The sequence below is a fragment of the Oreochromis niloticus genome, linkage group LG19, assembly GCF_001858045.2.
Source record: "Oreochromis niloticus isolate F11D_XX linkage group LG19, O_niloticus_UMD_NMBU, whole genome shotgun sequence".
NCBI lineage: Eukaryota > Metazoa > Chordata > Actinopteri > Cichliformes > Cichlidae > Oreochromis > Oreochromis niloticus.
Window position 1 is genome coordinate 12,565,875 of NC_031983.2, and position 18,610 is coordinate 12,584,484.

General features: G+C 40.2%; 1 protein-coding gene across 3 annotated transcripts; it reads right to left on the reverse strand.

Annotated features, from left to right (window-relative positions):
- Positions 1-2,193: 2,193 nt before the first annotated feature.
- Positions 2,194-13,629, reverse strand: LOC100699592 (transmembrane protein 151B). 3 transcript variants are annotated; one of them, XM_025901110.1, is made up of 3 exons: positions 13,081-13,629; positions 10,391-10,794; positions 2,194-4,464 (listed from the first exon to the last, which is right to left on the reverse strand). In XM_025901110.1, exons 2-3 carry the CDS (start codon positions 10,502-10,504, stop codon positions 2,863-2,865), a joined length of 1,716 nt encoding a protein of 571 aa, XP_025756895.1. In that variant the 5' UTR covers positions 10,505-10,794; positions 13,081-13,629; the 3' UTR covers positions 2,194-2,862. The 3 variants fall into 3 exon arrangements, with proteins under 3 accessions (XP_025756895.1, XP_025756896.1, XP_025756897.1); XM_025901111.1 differs by lacking the exon at positions 13,081-13,629 and adding an exon at positions 10,897-11,501; XM_025901112.1 differs by lacking the exon at positions 13,081-13,629 and having other exon boundaries at positions 2,194-4,461; positions 10,391-10,886.
- Between the last annotated feature and the right edge of the window lie 4,981 nt (positions 13,630-18,610).

Here is an 18,610-nt window from a genome sequence, read left to right on the forward strand (position 1 = left end):
GACCAAGCCCGCGATAAACATGTACACATGTACACTCACCGGCCACTTCATTAGGTACTTCAGTTTGACTTCAGAAGTGATTTAATTCTTGATTTTTTAGTGGGGTTTTTTTTTTTTTACAACAAATTCCAACCCTATGATCAGAATATAAAAGTAAAAATTAAGACCATCCAAAGTTTTTTCTAATCTTCCATTGAGACTTATTATACTTTTATATTATCTTACTAGTTTTTATTTTGTTTTGACTTTTTGGGGGGAGTTTGTAGTTTTTATTGTTTGAAAATGTTTAGTTTTACTTGGTTTTTTAGAAATATTTTGTACTTTGAAATGAATACTTATTATTTTAACAGATTTGGTATGAATGCCCATTTATTTATTGTATTACTCTGGCCAAAGTATAACGCAGAATTCCTATAATTTCTAGAGCCTGACTGGTACAGGATTTTTAAGACTAATTGATATTTTCGGGATTTTAAAAAGCGATCAGCCAGTGTTTAGACACACTAAACATAAACAGATTACTACGGAAGCGTAGAGCTGCCACCCAGGCAAAAGAAAAATAGAAGTATATCACGTTATAACGTGAAAAGTTTATTGTTCTAACAAGATACTTTTCATGTTTGTACAATATACTTTTGACGTTTGAACAATATAATATGACGTTATTACAATATGCATAATTATCACGTTCGTACAATATAAATATTGTACAAATATTTATTTGTACAATATTGTATAAATTTGCACAAACATGAAAAGTATCTTGTTAACGTGATATACTTCTATTTTTCTTTTGCCTGGGTGGCAGCTCTACGCTTCCGTAGATTACTTTGACATTTTCATCTGTGGTTATTCATGAGTCCTCAATAAGATAATATAAAAATGAATTTAAAAATGGTTTTATTGTCACAGCAAATCACTGATTACTTCAGCTGGTGTGTTCCTTCCTTCAGTTGTGTGAGTGCCCACTGGTGGGCAAAGTATGCAATATCAATACTAATAACATATTTATTTGGCCATTATAAATACTAATACAGATATATTGGCAAATAACTAATATCAGCCTCTCAGATGATAATAATTTTAACAAAGATCTCTCTATAACACATATAGATGATTTTATATAGCCTACTAATGACTTTTTGCAAATTATGTAAATGCCTGACATAAAATAAAATGAAATGAAATAAAATATTAAGTGGCCTTGTGTTTTTCAAACTACAATTTGTAGTGCGCAAATTTAGAATGATTTTGCATTAAAATTCTAAATTTGTTCATAAACATTAATCTGGTTAATATTAATTGAATAATATTGATGTGTAACAATCTTTAAAACAGAAAATCTCATCTGAAAATAAGTGGAAAACAGAGTATTACCAATTGTGCTTTGTAGTAGGCAGATGGAAGAAAAAAAATTGTTCATTCAATAATAAGAATGTAACTATTTAAACATTTTTGTTCCGAGCTTTCCCATCATTGTTAAATGGACTGAATCTTATATAGCGCTTTTCTACTCTCCTGGAGTACTCAAAGCACTTAATATATAACTAACATTCACACTCCAATGGATGCATCAGGCAGTAACTTGGGGTTAATATGTTGCTCAAGTATATTTGGCATGCAGACTGGGGGCGGGGGGCAGGGATCCAACCACAAGGCGTCTAATCCATAGATGACCTGCTCTACCTCCTGAGCTACAGACACAAATTGTTACAATGAGTTGCTATAGGATAAAAGGATTGATGACTTCCAGTTTAAAAGGATCAAATCTTTCACCTCAGTTATAGATCTTAGTCTTAGAACCCCAAATTTTACTCAAACTTCTTCTAGAAAAACATTTTGAAGTCTCTAACAATGCGCAGTTACTTACTATGCTAATAAGACTGGGTGAATTTAAAGTAGAGTGAATCAAAACCTATTTATTTTTGTATCAATACATGCTTCATTTGTACCACTCCTCCCTCTGGTGTTATTTGAAGTGAAGTCCCAACTCTATCTTTAGAGTTTGTGCCCTTGCAGTTAAGGACAGGAGACGTAACAGTGAGCTGTGAGTCTGAGAGTGTATGACATTGTCGCTTTGGATCAATGTGATCAGAGAAAAAAAGAAAAAAACTTAACTCAGATCTTGTTTCCTTGTTTTGTCTCCTTTCTTTCTCATCTTGTGCTTTCAGGGCCCCACAGACACACGTGTTATAATATTTGTTACAGTTTATTAAAAAGTCATTTTACTTGTGATAAAGTTCATTGGGATTTTACAAATGTTCGCACCTGTTTGACACCTTTATTGTTTTCACTTAGACATTCACATCACAGTCTTCAGTTCACATGTTCCACATTATTTTTTTTCTAGGTCTCAATAAAAAATAGCATTAAAAAAAAGTCTTTGGCTTCAACCTGGCTTGTCTTAATTTTTCAAATGGTCTGCAACAACATGCAACTTTTTACATTTTACCTCTTTTTCTTACATGTGCCTCTAAATGGATCAATGCTATGTATCCATAAAGGTACCACACACACACACACACACACACACACACACACACACACACACACACACACACACACACACACACACACACGATGAAAATATTTCTGCAAATGACAGATGATGAAATTAGGAGGATGCACAGATCATGCAGCAAAGACATGAGAATTCCAAGATAAGACTCCCTGGTGTAGCTACAGGATGTGGATGAAGTTCAGTGCTATCGCTATCTGTAACTTTTTTTAAATAAGATAACACTCTTGGTTTCATTTTGGTTTAATTTCTTTTTACCGTGAAACTTGCTAAAAGTGCATATTTTATCCACCTAGCAATGAACCCCACCATACCCTCCATCATGTCTGATATTAACCACTGTCTCACAAGGCCGTCTCCACACAGGATGACCCCCTCCGTACATAGTAGCGCCTCACTTCCCTCCCGCCCTCGCTGCCCTCGGACCGGTGCACAATGAGAACAGGAAAGAAGTGTGCGTCTCTGTACGTTGGTGGACTGCTGCTCAGCGCCAGCTGGCTGGAGTCCGACCGACAGCACTGCTCGTCCGCGCAGCAGGGCTCCGTCAGGTTGCTGCTGCGACTCCCTCGATGAGAGCCGTACATGCGGCAGAGGGAAAAGCGAGAAGTGTCCAAGGAGAGGTGCGAGTGGAATAGAGCTCCGCGGCAGGACAGAATGGAGGAGCAGCTGGAGCTGGTGATCGTCCTCCTCCTGCCTCCTCCAGCTCCTTGTCCGCTCAGCTCGCTGCACTGCTCGCAGTCGTCCTGGCTTTGGAGAGCTCCGTAGCTCTCAGCAGTCTGGCTGCTGTCCAGTAAAAGGCAGTTAGAGGAAGACGTGTCTTGTAATGAATTAGAAGCCCCTGTCCTCATGTTTAACAGCATCGCCTCCGAGTAGCTGGGAATCACCTGGCGGTTGCAGCGTATGTGCCACTCCATCTCAGTGCTGTCCAGCGTGTCAACTCTGGGAATAACGCAACCAATATTTCTCCCCACAGGCCTGTCTTCATCTAGAGGGGAGGGGCTGCTGTGGGTGTACTCCAACCCAAACAGTTTCTCGATGCGGTAGTGCACGTAAGCAGTGCGGTACTCCGTGAGCACTCTTAGAGGCCAAGAAAGCATGAGCAGAGCTGCCAGCCAGAAGGCAACCTGGGAAGTGTACCACGGCACCCTGTCTGGGTCTACATAGGCTAAGAGGTTTTCTCTGAAGTCCACGTTCTTTAGCTGCATCCCCTCCCGAGCCTCCATGTAATCATCCAAACCTTCGATTTCAGAGAAGAACCTGGCTCTCTGGTTGAGGTAATCGTTTTCTGGGCCCGCCTCAGTGAAGCTGAAACACTTGGTGAAGCGCAGGCGAGTGGCCGGATGCCTCTCCAGGCCTCTAAGGTCACGTGATACATCCTTCATGCCACAGTGGCTGTAGTCAAACTCGCCCTCGGCCACGTGAGTGTTGACTCGCTCGTGGTACACCTGCGTGGTGGTGTAGGCATCCCCGTTACGATACCGTGTCACCTGTCGCGTCCGCCGGACAAAATGGTAACTGATGGCTTTCCACCATATGCAAGGCTGGGCCCGCTGCATCCGAAGCACCCGCTCGTACACGCTGTCCACGTCTGCCTTGCACTGCAGCTCGCTCCTGGCCCTGCAGTGCCAGCACTCCACAATATACAGCACGTAGAGCATTAGCAGGAAGGCCAGGGGGATGTAGATGAGGCCGTCCGAGCAGGGGCTGTCGTGGTATATCATAGCGTGTCCTCCGATGCCCACCCCAGAGGCGCCCCGCAGGGAGGAGGTAAAGGAGGATGTTAAAGAGGAGGTGAGGGCAGAGTTGAAGCTTATCTTGGTGACCCGGGTCAGCTTACACCAGGCCACTGCACCCAGGCAGCTGTACATGAGCAGGGAGAGCACCAGGCAGCGCCAGTGGGACTCCCGACAGACACAAGCACCCAGGGACTGCTTGACTGGACGCTGCTGCAGAAAGAAAGAGAGAGCGAGGGAAAGGGATGGAAAAGAAATGAAGGGGAGAGTAATGAAAAAAACGCACTTAAAGCAATGAACCCCCTAAACATGGCAGCGATTTTAAGGCTCGCAGCAGAAATGCAAATGAAAGTGGTTAAGCTATAAATCGAAGCGCTTTTTCCCTACCTAAGCACAGAGTAAATCACACTGAAGGAAGAAAAGTGGAATTCAGCCGAGACTGTAACACATCTAAACATGAGTGAACCAGATCGTGTGCAATACCATATCAAGAACAAGAGCAATTATGAGAGCAATTAAGCAGATTAAGGGAACTTTTTTCCTTGATCCTACACTGGTTACTGTGGAGGACCACCTTCTGTAGATTATTCCTGGATAACAGCGGCTGCTTATTAAAGAGTCTTATTTTCTAATTCTCTTCTGAGTCTGGAGACAAACATTTGTACCTTCGGGCACACAGAGACAGCCGCTTAACAGCAGCATACAGAGAACAATGGTGAACATTATGACATTATGATAGAATCTGATAAAAATGTAAATAACGGCAGACAGCATCTGATCTCTTTAGGTATGGTCAGGTGTATTCATAAAAATCAGATCACCACAATAAAGGTAAAAAATAAAGTGGCAAAAATCAAGTATTGCATGATGTTGAGAGAGAAGCAAGATTTATTCCTGCTATTTTGCAAAACAAAGTTCCACCAGTTATCAATAATGGAAGCAGTTTGTTTGTTCCATCCCCAAACAACACATTTTAGCTGCATTAACAGCTAAGATGGCGCCAGTGTTTGCGGCGAGCCGTCTCCTCGAGCTTTGTCTACTGTTTGCTATTCTATTTTCTCTGTGTTATCCTGACGCCTTTGCGCTTCTTACCTATGATCGTCAAACTCTTCTGAATCTCCAGCCATTGACTCACCAAACGCCTGGTTTCAAGTGGCAATCAGGGAACTTTTTCTCAACTCCGACGGATATCTCTGATCATTTACGCTGCTTTCCAGCTACCCTTCCACCTAGGAAACGTCATAGGAGACGGGGTAAACGGAGCGGTATTCGTGTTCGCCTTAAGGCTTACTTAAACTCACTTGATGCGACCAGTTACCACGCATTTGTAAAAACTCTATCCACTTCTCATGCTCTCTGGGATCGCTTCTGCTATAGACTGCCCTGCCACCGCTGGATAAGTCCTGTTGGACGCTATGCTTACCTAGACTCCCCGGCCGAGTGCCCACCTGTTCGGAGCTGGGTGCGGCTCTCCAGAGGTGGTGTGAACTACAGCAATCTTCGCCTGCTGAGATCTGTTCCTACGAGCAACAACCCGATTACACTTCGGATGGCTTTGCTAAATGTTAGATCGCTGGCAAACAAGACTTTTATTTTAAACGATTTTTTCGTCTCATCTGGGCTGGATTTTCTTTATCTGACGGAAACCTGGCTTCGTCCTGAGGAATCTTCTGCTTTTTCAGAACTTCTTCCCCCAGAGTGTGCCTTTGCTAGCTCTCCTAGGATCTCTGGCAGAGGTGGAGGATTGGCTTCGATTTTTAAACACAAATTTCGATCTCGGGAACTTCCACCCGTCTCTTTCACCAGCTTCGAGGTGCAACTACTGGAACTGAACTGTGCTCCCCCAATTCTTTGTGCTGTGGTGTATCGACCCCCGAAATCTGTTAAGGATTTTATTTTTCAGTTTGCTGAACTACTAGGGAGCCTGTTTTTACGCTACGATCGTGTTTTAATTGTTGGTGATTTTAATATACATGTCTGTTGTGAGGCAAGCACACTAACAAAGGATTTCCTTGCCCTTATTGACACTTTTAATCTTACGCAATGGGTAAGTGAACCAACGCATTTAAAAGGCCATTCGCTTGACCTAGTTTTGTCCTACGGTCTGGATATTTGTATAACGGATATCAAGGACTCTGGGATCTCTGATCATTCTGTGGTTATGTTTAATGTTATGCTACAACATATGGAGCTTAACTGCGAGCGTCCATCAAGCCAGATGCGCTCGATTAACTCTGAAACCATCACTAACTTCTCTACTCTTTTTGCCAACTCGGCGCTCCGCGACTCCACTTGTCTTGTGGATTTATCGGCTGACGAGCTTAATAACCTTTTTAATTCTACATGTTCCTCTATTCTGGACACGGTGGCTCCACACAAGACTAAGCGTACTAAGTCGTCATGCCAACCCTGGCTGAATGAAACTACCCGTGCTCTCAGGCGCGAATGCCGTCGTGCTGAGAGGAAGCGAAAAAAGGATAAGCTTGTAGTGTCAGCGCAAATCCTCCACAATTGTCTGTCAAAATATCAGAAGACTGTCAAAGCTGCTAAATCTGCCTACTTATCAGGTCTTATTTTGACCAATTGTCACAAGCCCCACGCTCTTTTTAAGATTTTTAACTCCGTGATTAATCCTCGTGCTACAGCACACAAGGAGGTTTCTCCGGCTCTTTGTGAAAGTTTTTTAAGGTATTTTATTGAAAAAATCACTACTTTAAGAGCCCCGTTTTTATCTGTAGTTTCACATCAAGTTCCAGTTTCTAAATGCTCTGCTGTCTTTCAGCAGTTTGAGCCTGTGACTCTTTCTGATGTAAAGGTAATAATTGACCACTTAACGATCTCCAATTCCCCACATGATATTCTCCCTGCCCGTATTTTTAAAGAAGCGTTGAATACTATTGGGCCTTGTATTTTATTAATTTTGAATGCATCATTGTCTTCGGGCTGCGTACCTTCTGCCTTCAAGCATGCTGTTGTTCAACCCGTTATTAAGAAGACTAATCTTGACCATAGTGTTCTTTCAAATTATAGACCAATTTCTAAGCTTCCCTTTATGTCAAAGATCCTGGAAAAGGTGGTCTGTAAACAACTTCAGACCTTCTTAGATTCCAATGATATCCCTGAAAAATTCCAGTCGGGCTTCAAGCCTCGACATAGTACTGAGACAGCTTTGCTAAGAGTTTTAAATGATCTCCTTTTAACCACCGACTCAGGTTGCTCTGTGGTTCTAGTCTTACTGGATCTGACTTCTGCGTTTGACACAGTAGATCATAACATTTTATTATCAAGGTTAGAGCATGTAGTTGGCCTTAAGGGCACAGCCTTATCATGGTTTAAATCTTATCTTTCAGAGAGGTCATTCTCTATCACTATGGGGCAATACTCCTCCTCCTCTGCTCCTTTTCTCTGTGGTGTGCCCCAGGGGTCTGTTTTGGGCCCTATGTTATTCTCTCTGTACATGTTGCCCTTGGGATCTATTTTTCAAAGATACAATATTTCTTTCCATTGTTATGCCGATGACATTCAAATTTATTTCCCTTTGAGTTTGAATGTCACAGATCCATTGCATACATTGTTTAACTGTCTTCATGATGTGAGAACCTGGCTATCGCAAAACTCTCTAACCTTGAATGACAGTAAAACAGAAGTTATTGTCTTTGACAGCCATATTCCATTGAACCAGTTAACTGTTACCCTTGGCCCACTTGCCAGCTACCTCTCCAACGTTGTAAGAGACCTTGGGGTACTCCTGGATAGCTCTTTCAAATTAGAGAAACAAGTATCTACTGTGGTTAAATCCAGCTTCTATCAGTTACGTCAAATTGCTAAAGCTAAGCCTTTCCTCTCCCACAAGGACCTTGAAAAGCTTATTCATGCATTCATTACCTCTAGACTGGACTATTGTAACTCCCTCTATTTAGGCCTCCCTCACTCCTCTCTTCACCGGTTGCAATTAGTACAGAACTCTGCTGCACGCCTTTTATTGGGTGCGAGAATGCATGATCATATGACTCCAGTTTTAGCCAAGTTACACTGGCTCCCTGTGAAATTTCGCATTGATTTTAAAATTCTTTTACTCACTTATAAAATCTTAAATAACATGGCCCCTAGCTATTTAACAGAACTTCTTCATTTGTATAATCCCATAAAAGCATTAAGATCTTCAAACCAGATGCTCTTAATGCAACCTAAGTCTAGGTTGAAAACCAGAGGTGACCGTGCCTTTGCCATTGTAGCTCCTAGACTGTGGAACAACCTCCCTATTGCCATTCGCTCTTCTGAGACTGTTCAGTCTTTTAAATCTCGTTTAAAGACCCATCTTTTCACTCTGGCTCTGATGTAAGATAGTTTGATTATCATTTGGTTGGTTTTTATGGTTGTCTCTTCCTGCGTTGTATCTTTCTTATCTTATTTTTATCTGTCTTATTTTATCTTTTAATTTGTGAAGCACTTTGATCATAACTGCTGTTTTTAAATGTGCTATATAAATAAATTTTGATTGATTTTGATTTGATTGAAATTACAGCTAAAGTAAATAGAGGTCGAATGTAACTGAACACAGTGGCTTAACAGTGGCTCAGTTGTTAGCTCTTTCTCCTCACACAAAGAAGGTCCTGGGTTCACATGCACCAGCTGGCTGAGGCTGCATGGAGCTGTATGTTCTCCGTGTACTCTGACTTCCTCCAGAAACCTGCATGCTAGATTAATGGGTGATTCTAAATTGGCCGTAGGTGTCTGCTTGTCCAGGGTGCAGCCCTCATTTTGCCCCATAACAGCTGGGACAGACTCCATCCTCCACAACCTCTGAATAGGATAAGCAGTTAAGAAAATCTATAGATGGATCACACTTAATTTCAGTTATGAAGCACCGGTACTTCATTTGAACACGTCCATTTTAATCTACTTGCAGTTGGCCTCTACTGCTCTTAGTACAGAATAAAATATGTCTCACAGCTTTTAGCTACTCAAAGAAATAGTAGGGTAAAAGTATCTTTTTTTCACTTTTTTTTCACTCTCCCTTGAGTAAAAGTCCTGAAAGCTTCTCTTGTTACCACTTTGTCACAAACCCATCCATCACTCTATGGCGCATTGGGAGGTTTGGAGCGGAGCGCCCAAACAGAAACACAAAGTGCTCCCATTTGCAATACTGAGCAGCGGTCAAACAGTCCTATTCAGCAAACACACTGGCTGAAGGCTATTTCATCAGTAACACTAACAGTCAAAACTTCCAGAGTGTATAAAGAGAACCTGAGCTCGGACCATTTACTGAAATTAAATTGACGGGATTTTGTCAAGCAATTATTTGAGATTCCTGATTTCACATGCTTAAATTTGTTTTTGTCTCGTGGTGATATTCCTCCACATTGACTACCTCTGGTGTTTTATGGAGTGAAAGGATTTATGCTGACAGCCAGCCATTCATTACCGCACTGCCACAGGGGTGAAGATGCCTTACACTGCCGGTTCCACCTGAGTTATTTGTGGAGCAAACGAGGGATTCAGTTCTTGTGAACCAGAGAGGGCGGACTTTGAAGCGGTCCAAGCCTTGTGACTGCAGACATCATAGGTGCGACATCTGAAAAAGGTTACCCTTTAAAAAAAAAAGAAAAGCTGACTCATATATGCTAGATCCTTGGTCATGGATACAGTTTACAGGAAGCTGAACTCAGGAAATGTAAGGGAAAAATAGGCACAAGTTGTTTGCAACCACAGAAATGTGGTCAGAGTCATCCCCCTGCAGACAGAAGCACAGTAATTACGCAATGACAGTAAAAACCAAGGGCGTGGAGGAACTAATGCAGACACACGCATGTAAACTTGGGTTGTGCAAGACTACGAGCTGTGCTTTTGTCATTACAGTACTTTTCCACATCACTGGAGTCTGCTGCCACTATGTCAAATTAACTATTGTGACATTTCAGGAAGCAATGATGCTGTTTGGCTGCAGGTTAAAGTGATGGCACAGAGAGGACTGCACAGGGTACCAAAAAGGCAGTAATGAAACAAGACTGTATGTTTTTGTGGCTTGTCCTCCTACATTTGAACAATGAACATGTGGCTCTTTATTATTACCCACTACTTACTTTTCTGGAAGTTATCAGAGAGGAAAAAAATAACGACTACATCTGTCTGCTCTTACCTCCTCCGGGACATCACTCTCAGCCGGTGAGTCCTCTTCCTCCTCTTCTCCATCAGCATCATTGAGACCGCTGGCCGCCGCGTCCTCCGCAGAGTCCTGATCGGATGAGAGCATGCTGCACTTTTTCGCATGTCCGACAGAAACTGGAAGCTCACTCCTTTTTATTCACTTGCTTCGCTCCTAATACCCCTCCGTTCGCTCCCCCCTTTAGTGGCCCCCTCAGCCCCGAGGCGTCTGGGCCGAAGCCAGCAGGCTGCTGCTGCTGCTGATGTTGCTGCTGTGCGGAGCGGGAGTCCCGCGCTGCTCCCGGAGGAGGGGGGCGGGGTTCAGGGAGTTCACCGCAGCAGAGACAGCAGAGGTTAACCATGATGCAGTCAGTGTACTAAGTCAGTAGCTGAAGTTACCTGAGAAAGACCATAAAAAAGGGGCATCACTGCATTTGTTAACGCAGGCACTAAGTGGATCGCTGGTATGAAATGTTTTACGACAAAGAAGACCGCACTCACGGACTTCCGGTTAGGATCAAACGGCGTCCTTCACAATAAAAATTCATTCTTTCTTTCTTTTAAAATAGATTTAGAATAGATTTGTCAAAATATATACATTCAATTGTTATTATTTAATCATTATAATTAATGACAAAAGAATCTTCTAGAAATTATGAAATTTAAGTCAGTCAAATTATAATGTTTTTATAACTAGTTACATTTTAACCGAACAACAAATACAGCCTTAAAATAAAGCTAGGTCTTCTAATATGTTAGGCTGCGTCTTTGTTTTTGACACATATTTTTACTTGTGTGTTTTATTTTGCTCTGGTCGCTTTTTTTTTTTTTTTTTTTTTTTAACTTGGGTTAAGTTTGAGTCCCATGTGGGGTTTTTTATGTTATGATTGTGGCCTGCCACCAATATAGCTCATTTTATTGTTTTTGTTTGTTTTTATTCCATATTTATTCCATTAATTTGATCGATCTACGGTTTTATCTTGTTTGGTTTAACCAACTTATAAAGCACTTTGCTCAACCTTGTTGCATTCAAATGTGCTATAGAAATAAAATTGACATTAACATCTGACATTTGCATGTCCACTAATATATGACATATCATTTTATTTCAGTGACATTTATATTGGTAAGCAGTGTTGGGCAAGTTACTTTGAAAAAAGTAATAAATTATAGTTACTAGTTATTTCTTCAAAAAAGAAACTGCGTTAGTAACTGAGTTACAATATTCTAAAAGTAATTAATTACTTAAAAAAGTAACTATTTTTCACTACTTTTGATGTTTCCCTTACATTTCACCGTTAAAAACTATTTACTTTGCCTTGTTTGGTATCATTGTTTTCAGCACAACCTCACGTGTGTGAATTTACAGTTGTGTTTTCATTTTGACATACTGTATTAACAAAATTGATCTAAAATCAGACAAAAAAAACATAAATTCCAAGAAAAGGTGAAAACGTGTTGAACAACCACAAACATGTTTATTTAATCATATTTCATAACTTTAAATGCAAATATAAATTGCCAATTTTAAAATGATATGCACAAGTTTCGCAAACAAAGTTATTTGCAGCCATTTACCTTTTACCCTTTTTTAAATAACCATTTCAAACTATTTACAGAACAATCAGCTGTTCTGCATTCAATAAGATGCCGCACAAATTATTTGTACCACTCCAAAAAAATAATTTCTGTCCACTATAAAGGAGAACATCACAGCCTGATACCTGCAGACAGCAGTCACCTCATTGTTATGACACACAACACAAAACTATCCACAACACTACACACTAACTCAACGAGACAACACATTAACTACACACTCCAAACATGCTGAACATCACAAATCTCTCACATCTCAAAACTGGCTCTCTCTCTTTTTCTGCTTTCTCTCGCCATCACTCCTAAAACTTCCTAAAGAACCAAATGTCATGTTGCCCTATCATTTTTTTGATTGGTCAACATGGTACATTTTTCCACCAACACGAAAGGGGTGGGGGTTTTTTGTTTTGTTTTTTTTTGGTCATAAGCAGAGTGCTTGCTAGCGCTGTCCTTAGACCAGGGGTCAGCAACCTTTAACACCCAAAGAGCCACTTAGACCCGGTTTCCACGCCAAAGAAAACACTGGGCGCTGCAAATACTTTCTGACATCTAAAATGAAGATAACACTGTCTATATTGTTTTTTTTACCTTTATGCTTTGTGTAAACAACTAAAGTGTGTTGCTTATGAAATCCATGAAGTGCTACAGAGAAAATTACATTTTATTTATGTAATTAACACATTTTGAACTCTTAAAGAAATATAACAAAAGGAAAGACACCCAGCTGAACTAAAATGATCCATGTAGCAAACAAAAACTGTTGTGAGCCGCCACCCTTATCGCCTTTGGGCTTTTGGAGCCTTGACCTGACTTTTAAAAAATAATTGGGAAAAAAGCACTATGCTGCTGTGACAAAGTGGGTGAGAACACCACTTGTCTATATTCTTAGTTAACATTCTTGTTTTGATTTAATCATATTTCACATGTAATCTGCAATAGGCAAACATCTACTATCCCGGGTTTGTTTATGTTTTGCACTTTTATAGATTATATAATATAACATCTTGGTTTACGTCAATTCTTACAAGTTTGTTAAGTTAACATGTTATTTATTTCAACTGTTAATTTGTATTGTTTAGAACTTACCTTACCTACCTGTCTTCTAGCAACAAAAGGAGGAAATGTAGTTTTACTTCCTGCTTTATACCTTCTGGGTTCATCTGAGGTAACAGGAAGAGACCAAGTGCAGGAGGGGAAGAACTCTTGTAATTTAATAAAGTTGATTTTAGAGTGTTTATGGATAAATAGTTATTGTTGTAGTATGTATTGATTACACCATAGAGTTTATGTTGCCAGTAAAGAGTAGTAGAGGTTTGAATATAATTATGTTCATTTTACCTACCTACTGAATGGAATAGTCCAGAGGAGAAATTGTTTGGTTAAGTGGACTATTTAAACAGAAGAACTCAGGTGTTTGAAAAGAAAGGTTCAGGTCAGTGTAGCTGTGTGCAGTTTGACCTTAATTTCCGTTGATTTAAGTTCAGCTATGTTTATTTGAACGGAGTTAATTTGGAGTTGATTTTCTAATTTGTTTCTTTGTAAATATTGTTTGGGTCACACAATGGTGAATAAATCACGTGCTACACTGGACAGCATCAGTCTCCTGCACTTCTTTGACCGCTTAAGTCAAGTCCTACCACAGCTGCTAAAAAATGAAAAATAGATATTTGCAAAATTCTGCCTAAATATGTATTTTACCTGGTTAATGTGTGTGGCGGGGTGTGGTCTGCAGTGCCACTACATGGGAGTGGGACGCACCTGAGCGGCACCCGCAATCACACCTTGCTGCCTTAAAGTCTGTGCTCTCTCTACTCTTGTGTTGTCGGGCTGTGAGCTGAAAAGCTACAGCCGGCTGTATGCGTACAGCAGTGGTTCCCAAAGTTTTTTTGCCAGGCCCCCTTTTTTACAAGACAAATGTTCGCGCCCCCCATCACCTAACCCCCCCCCCCCCCGCACAAACACATCCTCCAAACACACACCCATATTTTGTTTACAAACTCCATTGCGGTTTATTTCACACCTCAAACATTTAGTAAACAATTAAGCAAATACAAGTAAACGGCAATAAATTACAGGTAGTAATAAAATATACTACTAACTCTTTTACGCTACATCCACACCTACACGGGTATTTCTGAAAACGCAGCTGTTTCTATGCGTTTGGGCTTTTCGTCAACACGTAAACGGCGTTGCGATTCACCGAAAACGGAGATTATTTAAAACTCCTTTTTTGCGTTTATGTGTGTACGAGGAATACAGAGTATACGTCACGCAACGTCAAAGGTATGTGCCTCTTTTCACGTCACGCTGTGCGCCACGTTATTGTTTACATGAGATGAATTGCAGAATGGCAGATAGAGACAAAATACTGTTACTGTTAATCTGACTATCTTCAGGTTTTACACGCTTACATATACACACGCAGTTACTGTCCCTCCATTTAGAAAGGCAGAGGCGTCATGGTGTAATTATTTTACATGTAGTTGTTTTATTTCCTGTGTAATAATATTCAACATTGCTGTCAATACATTTTTCAAAAAATGTCTCTCTGTGCAAAATGGGTTTAAACACATAAACAGCTGTGGGATACTGTTTGTCCGTGATTTGAACAGGGGGAAAAAATTACGGCAGGATCAGCCTGATATTATTTGTATCCCACTGTAAGTTTACTGCATAAAGAGCTAACATGTCCAAAATGTCAGGAGTAGTTAGTAATTACAAGAAGTGTTTGTGAACTAAAAATCAAGAATGTGGGATACTGTTTGTCCGTGATTTGGGAGCCCAGCGCGTGCTCCCAACGCAGGGAAACTAATTTTGCAGGGGAGACCTACCTTGGCACTTGTGCAGGTGAAGCCAAAGGGAAGATATGCTTCACCATATTTTCCTGTCTTTGGCTTGGAAGGAAGTTGGTTTGGAAACATATTTGGCGATGCTTCATCTCCTGCTTTGCGTTTATGTGGGAGCCCCGTCAAAAACCTGTCCACAGCGTCCAAGCGCTCTTTTTTTTTTTTCCTTTTCATACCGCGCCCCCCTGCAATGGCTCTGCGCCCCCCCTAGGGGGCGGGCCCCACACCTTGGGAACCTCTGGCGTACAGCAACCGTGTGTGAAAAGTGGTCAATAAAGAGATGCTGAAAAGCACCGGGTCTGCCATGGTATGTTTACAGTGGAACTTCTGCTCCTCTGCGCACACCGTCTGCAAATCGGGGCTGTACAAAGTCACTCATCTTTATGCAGGACTAAGCTGTCTTCTGTGAGGCCTGAGCGGTGTTTGTTTTTAACATAGTTCACGGTAGTGCTGGGCGATATGACGATATATATCGTGTGGACGATAGAAAAGTGTCTATCGTGCCATTTGTCTTCTATCGTTTCTATCGTTTCTAACCCGAATTTTACAAATTATTAGATAAAATATATCATTAACCCTTTACAAACCGTCGGAGCAGGCACACTCCGTTTTTCTTAACTATTTTTAAATCCCTGTAGAACTGTAACCACATAAGGTAGCGCAATAATGTTTTTTTTGCATATGAAGCCGTAGGAGTTGTACTTACATGTTATTCCATTAGCTTGCCCTAGGTCACGGTTTTCTTCCACATATAGCTTTGCAAAAATTACATAAAAAGCACTTCCAGCAACAAAAACATAATATTCCAGACTTGCAGCAACAAAAACATAATATTCCAGACTTCCAGCAACAAAAACATAATATTCCAGACTTCCAGCAACAAAAACATAATATTCCAGACTTGCAGCAACAAAAACATAATATTCCAGAAACAGGCTTTGCCTATCCGATCAGCTATTCATAACACTTCCTATGTCTGCGCGAACAATCGCATGTCTGCCATTACCTGTCCGAAACCGGAAGTGACGTCATTTTCGCGGAAAATGTAGTTTTTTAAGCTTCAAAGCCTATGTTGGTGTTTTTAAAAGTTATGTTTGACTTTATGCTCTTCTGTATCGTTTCTGGGATGCTTAGAAGTCAAATTACACTGTTGGAAATAGTTTATTTTGATGCATATACTGTGTATTTGCAAATTTCCATTTATTTATTTTCATTTTTCCTGTAGTATATAGAACTTTGTGTATCTCAAAAATAAAACTATGAAGACACTCAAAATAAATTTCTCGTGGTTGGAAACTATTTTGTGCAACTTTTTTGTATTTACAGTTTTGAGGGATAAGACTCTTAAATTTCTCTAACTAAAAATATATGTAAAAAAAAAAAAAAAAGATTTTCAATTTTTTTGTAGTTTATTGCAGTTTTTTGCAATTTATGTAGTTACTATGGACTTAATGCATACATATTATTAAAATTTGGGCTATAACGGTTGTATTGATGTATAGCATCTTGAAATGCTCCCACAAATGGCGCTACAACATGTAAAATGTAAAGACAGGCTCTGGCGGACTTGGTTCTATGGTAGGTCTTAAAGGGTTAAATAGCCAATATTAGTGTTGTCTTCTCACTATACATACTCTTAACTTTATGTAAGAGAAAATAAAGTATAAAACAATGATATTTTTCACAAAGAAACTCTGTCTTGTGGTTTTGCAACATGGTGCTGCTTTACGTGCACCCGGATTTGCGACATGCTTTACAGTAACTCAAAACAAAGACTGCACCCTCTCCACTCGCTGTTTAAAGACTGCATACTTTCCAGATGACCACAGGTCAGGTGGTATATCGTGATATATATCGTTATCGTGATATAAAATAATTCATATCGTGATAAATATTTTTTCCATATCGCCCAGCACTAGTTCACGGTGGAGAATAGCTGCTGACATAATGTGGATCCGAAGATCCATAATTGGCCTACCTGAAAGTCTCGCTAAATGCACGGCATTTCGGCGGGTATACCGGCTTCCGCGAGTGTGACGCTTATTTTGAGCGATGAAAAATAATAAAATATAATTTTATTTTTATATTTCAATATCACAATAATCTTCCAATTTAGAACTACAAGTTAAAAAAAGAACTAAACACAAATAAAATACACTTCAGCTAAATACTTCTAATTTATCTTCCCAAACCACCCGGAGTCGCAGTATAAGGACAAAAGAGCCGCAGGTTGCCGACCCCTGCCTTAGACAGTAAACGTGACGAAAGTATTCAGGAAAAACACGCGTATACATTGTTTATCATGACTCTGGTTTTACGTGGCCTATCAACACAATTTAAAAACTGGTATATATCACCTTGTTGATTTGTCATCTTGAAGTGGTCATGTGATTGGCTTACCACGACTATTTTATTCTTCCTCAGTCAAACAGCAGCACTCATGCGATTGTTTTGTCCCCTAGCTCCAGGTGTTGTGCAAAAAAGTGATCATCGGGCAGAAAGTGATTGCCGCCCGCGGGAGCGCGCGCAGCTGCTTAAAGCTGTAGCGCCCAGATTACTTACAGCTACTTCCGTGCAACTGATATAAGGTGCTGTAAGCTAAACACAGCTTCAACCGTCTGTTTGTTGAAAAAAACCGCTCCGCATTTTCTTGTTAGTAACGGTAACAGCGTTGTAACGATAGGAATAGTAATTAGTTAGATTACTCGTTACTGAAAAAAGTAACGCTGTTACTTGTAACGCTGTTTATGCATGACCGCTTATTTCAGTGTTTCTACGTCCCAGTTTAAAAAGAGAGAAAGTATTCAACAAATAGCAACACTGATAACACTTCCTTTACTGATTTATAATTTCCTAATAAGTCAGTGGTGCTTTTAATTTTAAAACTATCTAATTATTTTTAACGTTATATTTATGGCCTGATCTGCTTTGGTAGTTTTCGTAAGACATAAACTTATCATTGAAAATTTTGTTTAAATACTCGTCATTATATTTTATGTTATAGGGTATGTTATATGTGCCATTAATCTGCACTATACAGTTTTTTGCAGAGGCTGTAAAGAGCAGTTTCAGCCTCCTCGTCGCTGGAGCGCTGCCGGTGAACGACGCGGAAATGGGTATGTCAGTGGTAGTGATGGTCAGATGAAGCCTCATGATGAACTGAAGCTTTCCATCCAACTGGTCGACTCATTTTTCGAAGCATTGTGATGATTCATTTGCTCTACTGCGCCATCAAGTGGACGACGCAAGTGAAACAGGCTCAATCATTATAATGATGTGACGTGTAAACCTCTAAACTGACTAAATAAATTGTTTTCATGGTTATTTATCCTGAATATTGTCTCAGTATGTCTGATACAAAAGAGAAAGTGGAAACTATCAGGACTGAGTTTTGGTATGATTGTGTAACTGTGTAATCATGCTTATGTACATCTGGATAATGACACAAACTAGTGTATGGCGCTTCACCTTTTAATGAACCAAAAGACAGAAATCAGATTATAGGATCTGTGGTGTTGTTTATTTATATTATGGTACTTATCATTTGTGATATTTATTACTGTCTGCATACCTTATTAGGAGAGATGAGATCAAAATGTCTTCTCTTCTTTGCTGGATCCATCTATTAGGAAAATATATTTTCTAGTGCTTATTTGTTGTGTATTTTGTTTTATGCATGTAATAACAGGCCAGTATATTAGAGGCCACTTTTCAGTTATAAACTGTGTCATAGGTCATTGCTTAGCAAGACTGTGGAGAACAGGAAGCTT

Coding starts and splice junctions, on each gene's coding strand:
- LOC100699592 (XM_025901110.1), bottom strand. CDS start 10,504: ATGCTCTCATCCGATCAGGACTCTGCGGAGGACGCGGCGGCCAGCGGT. Junction 4,465..10,390: donor AGAGTGATGTCCCGGAGGAG/GTAAGAGCAGAC, acceptor TTCTTTCTGCAG/CAGCGTCCAGTCAAGCAGTC.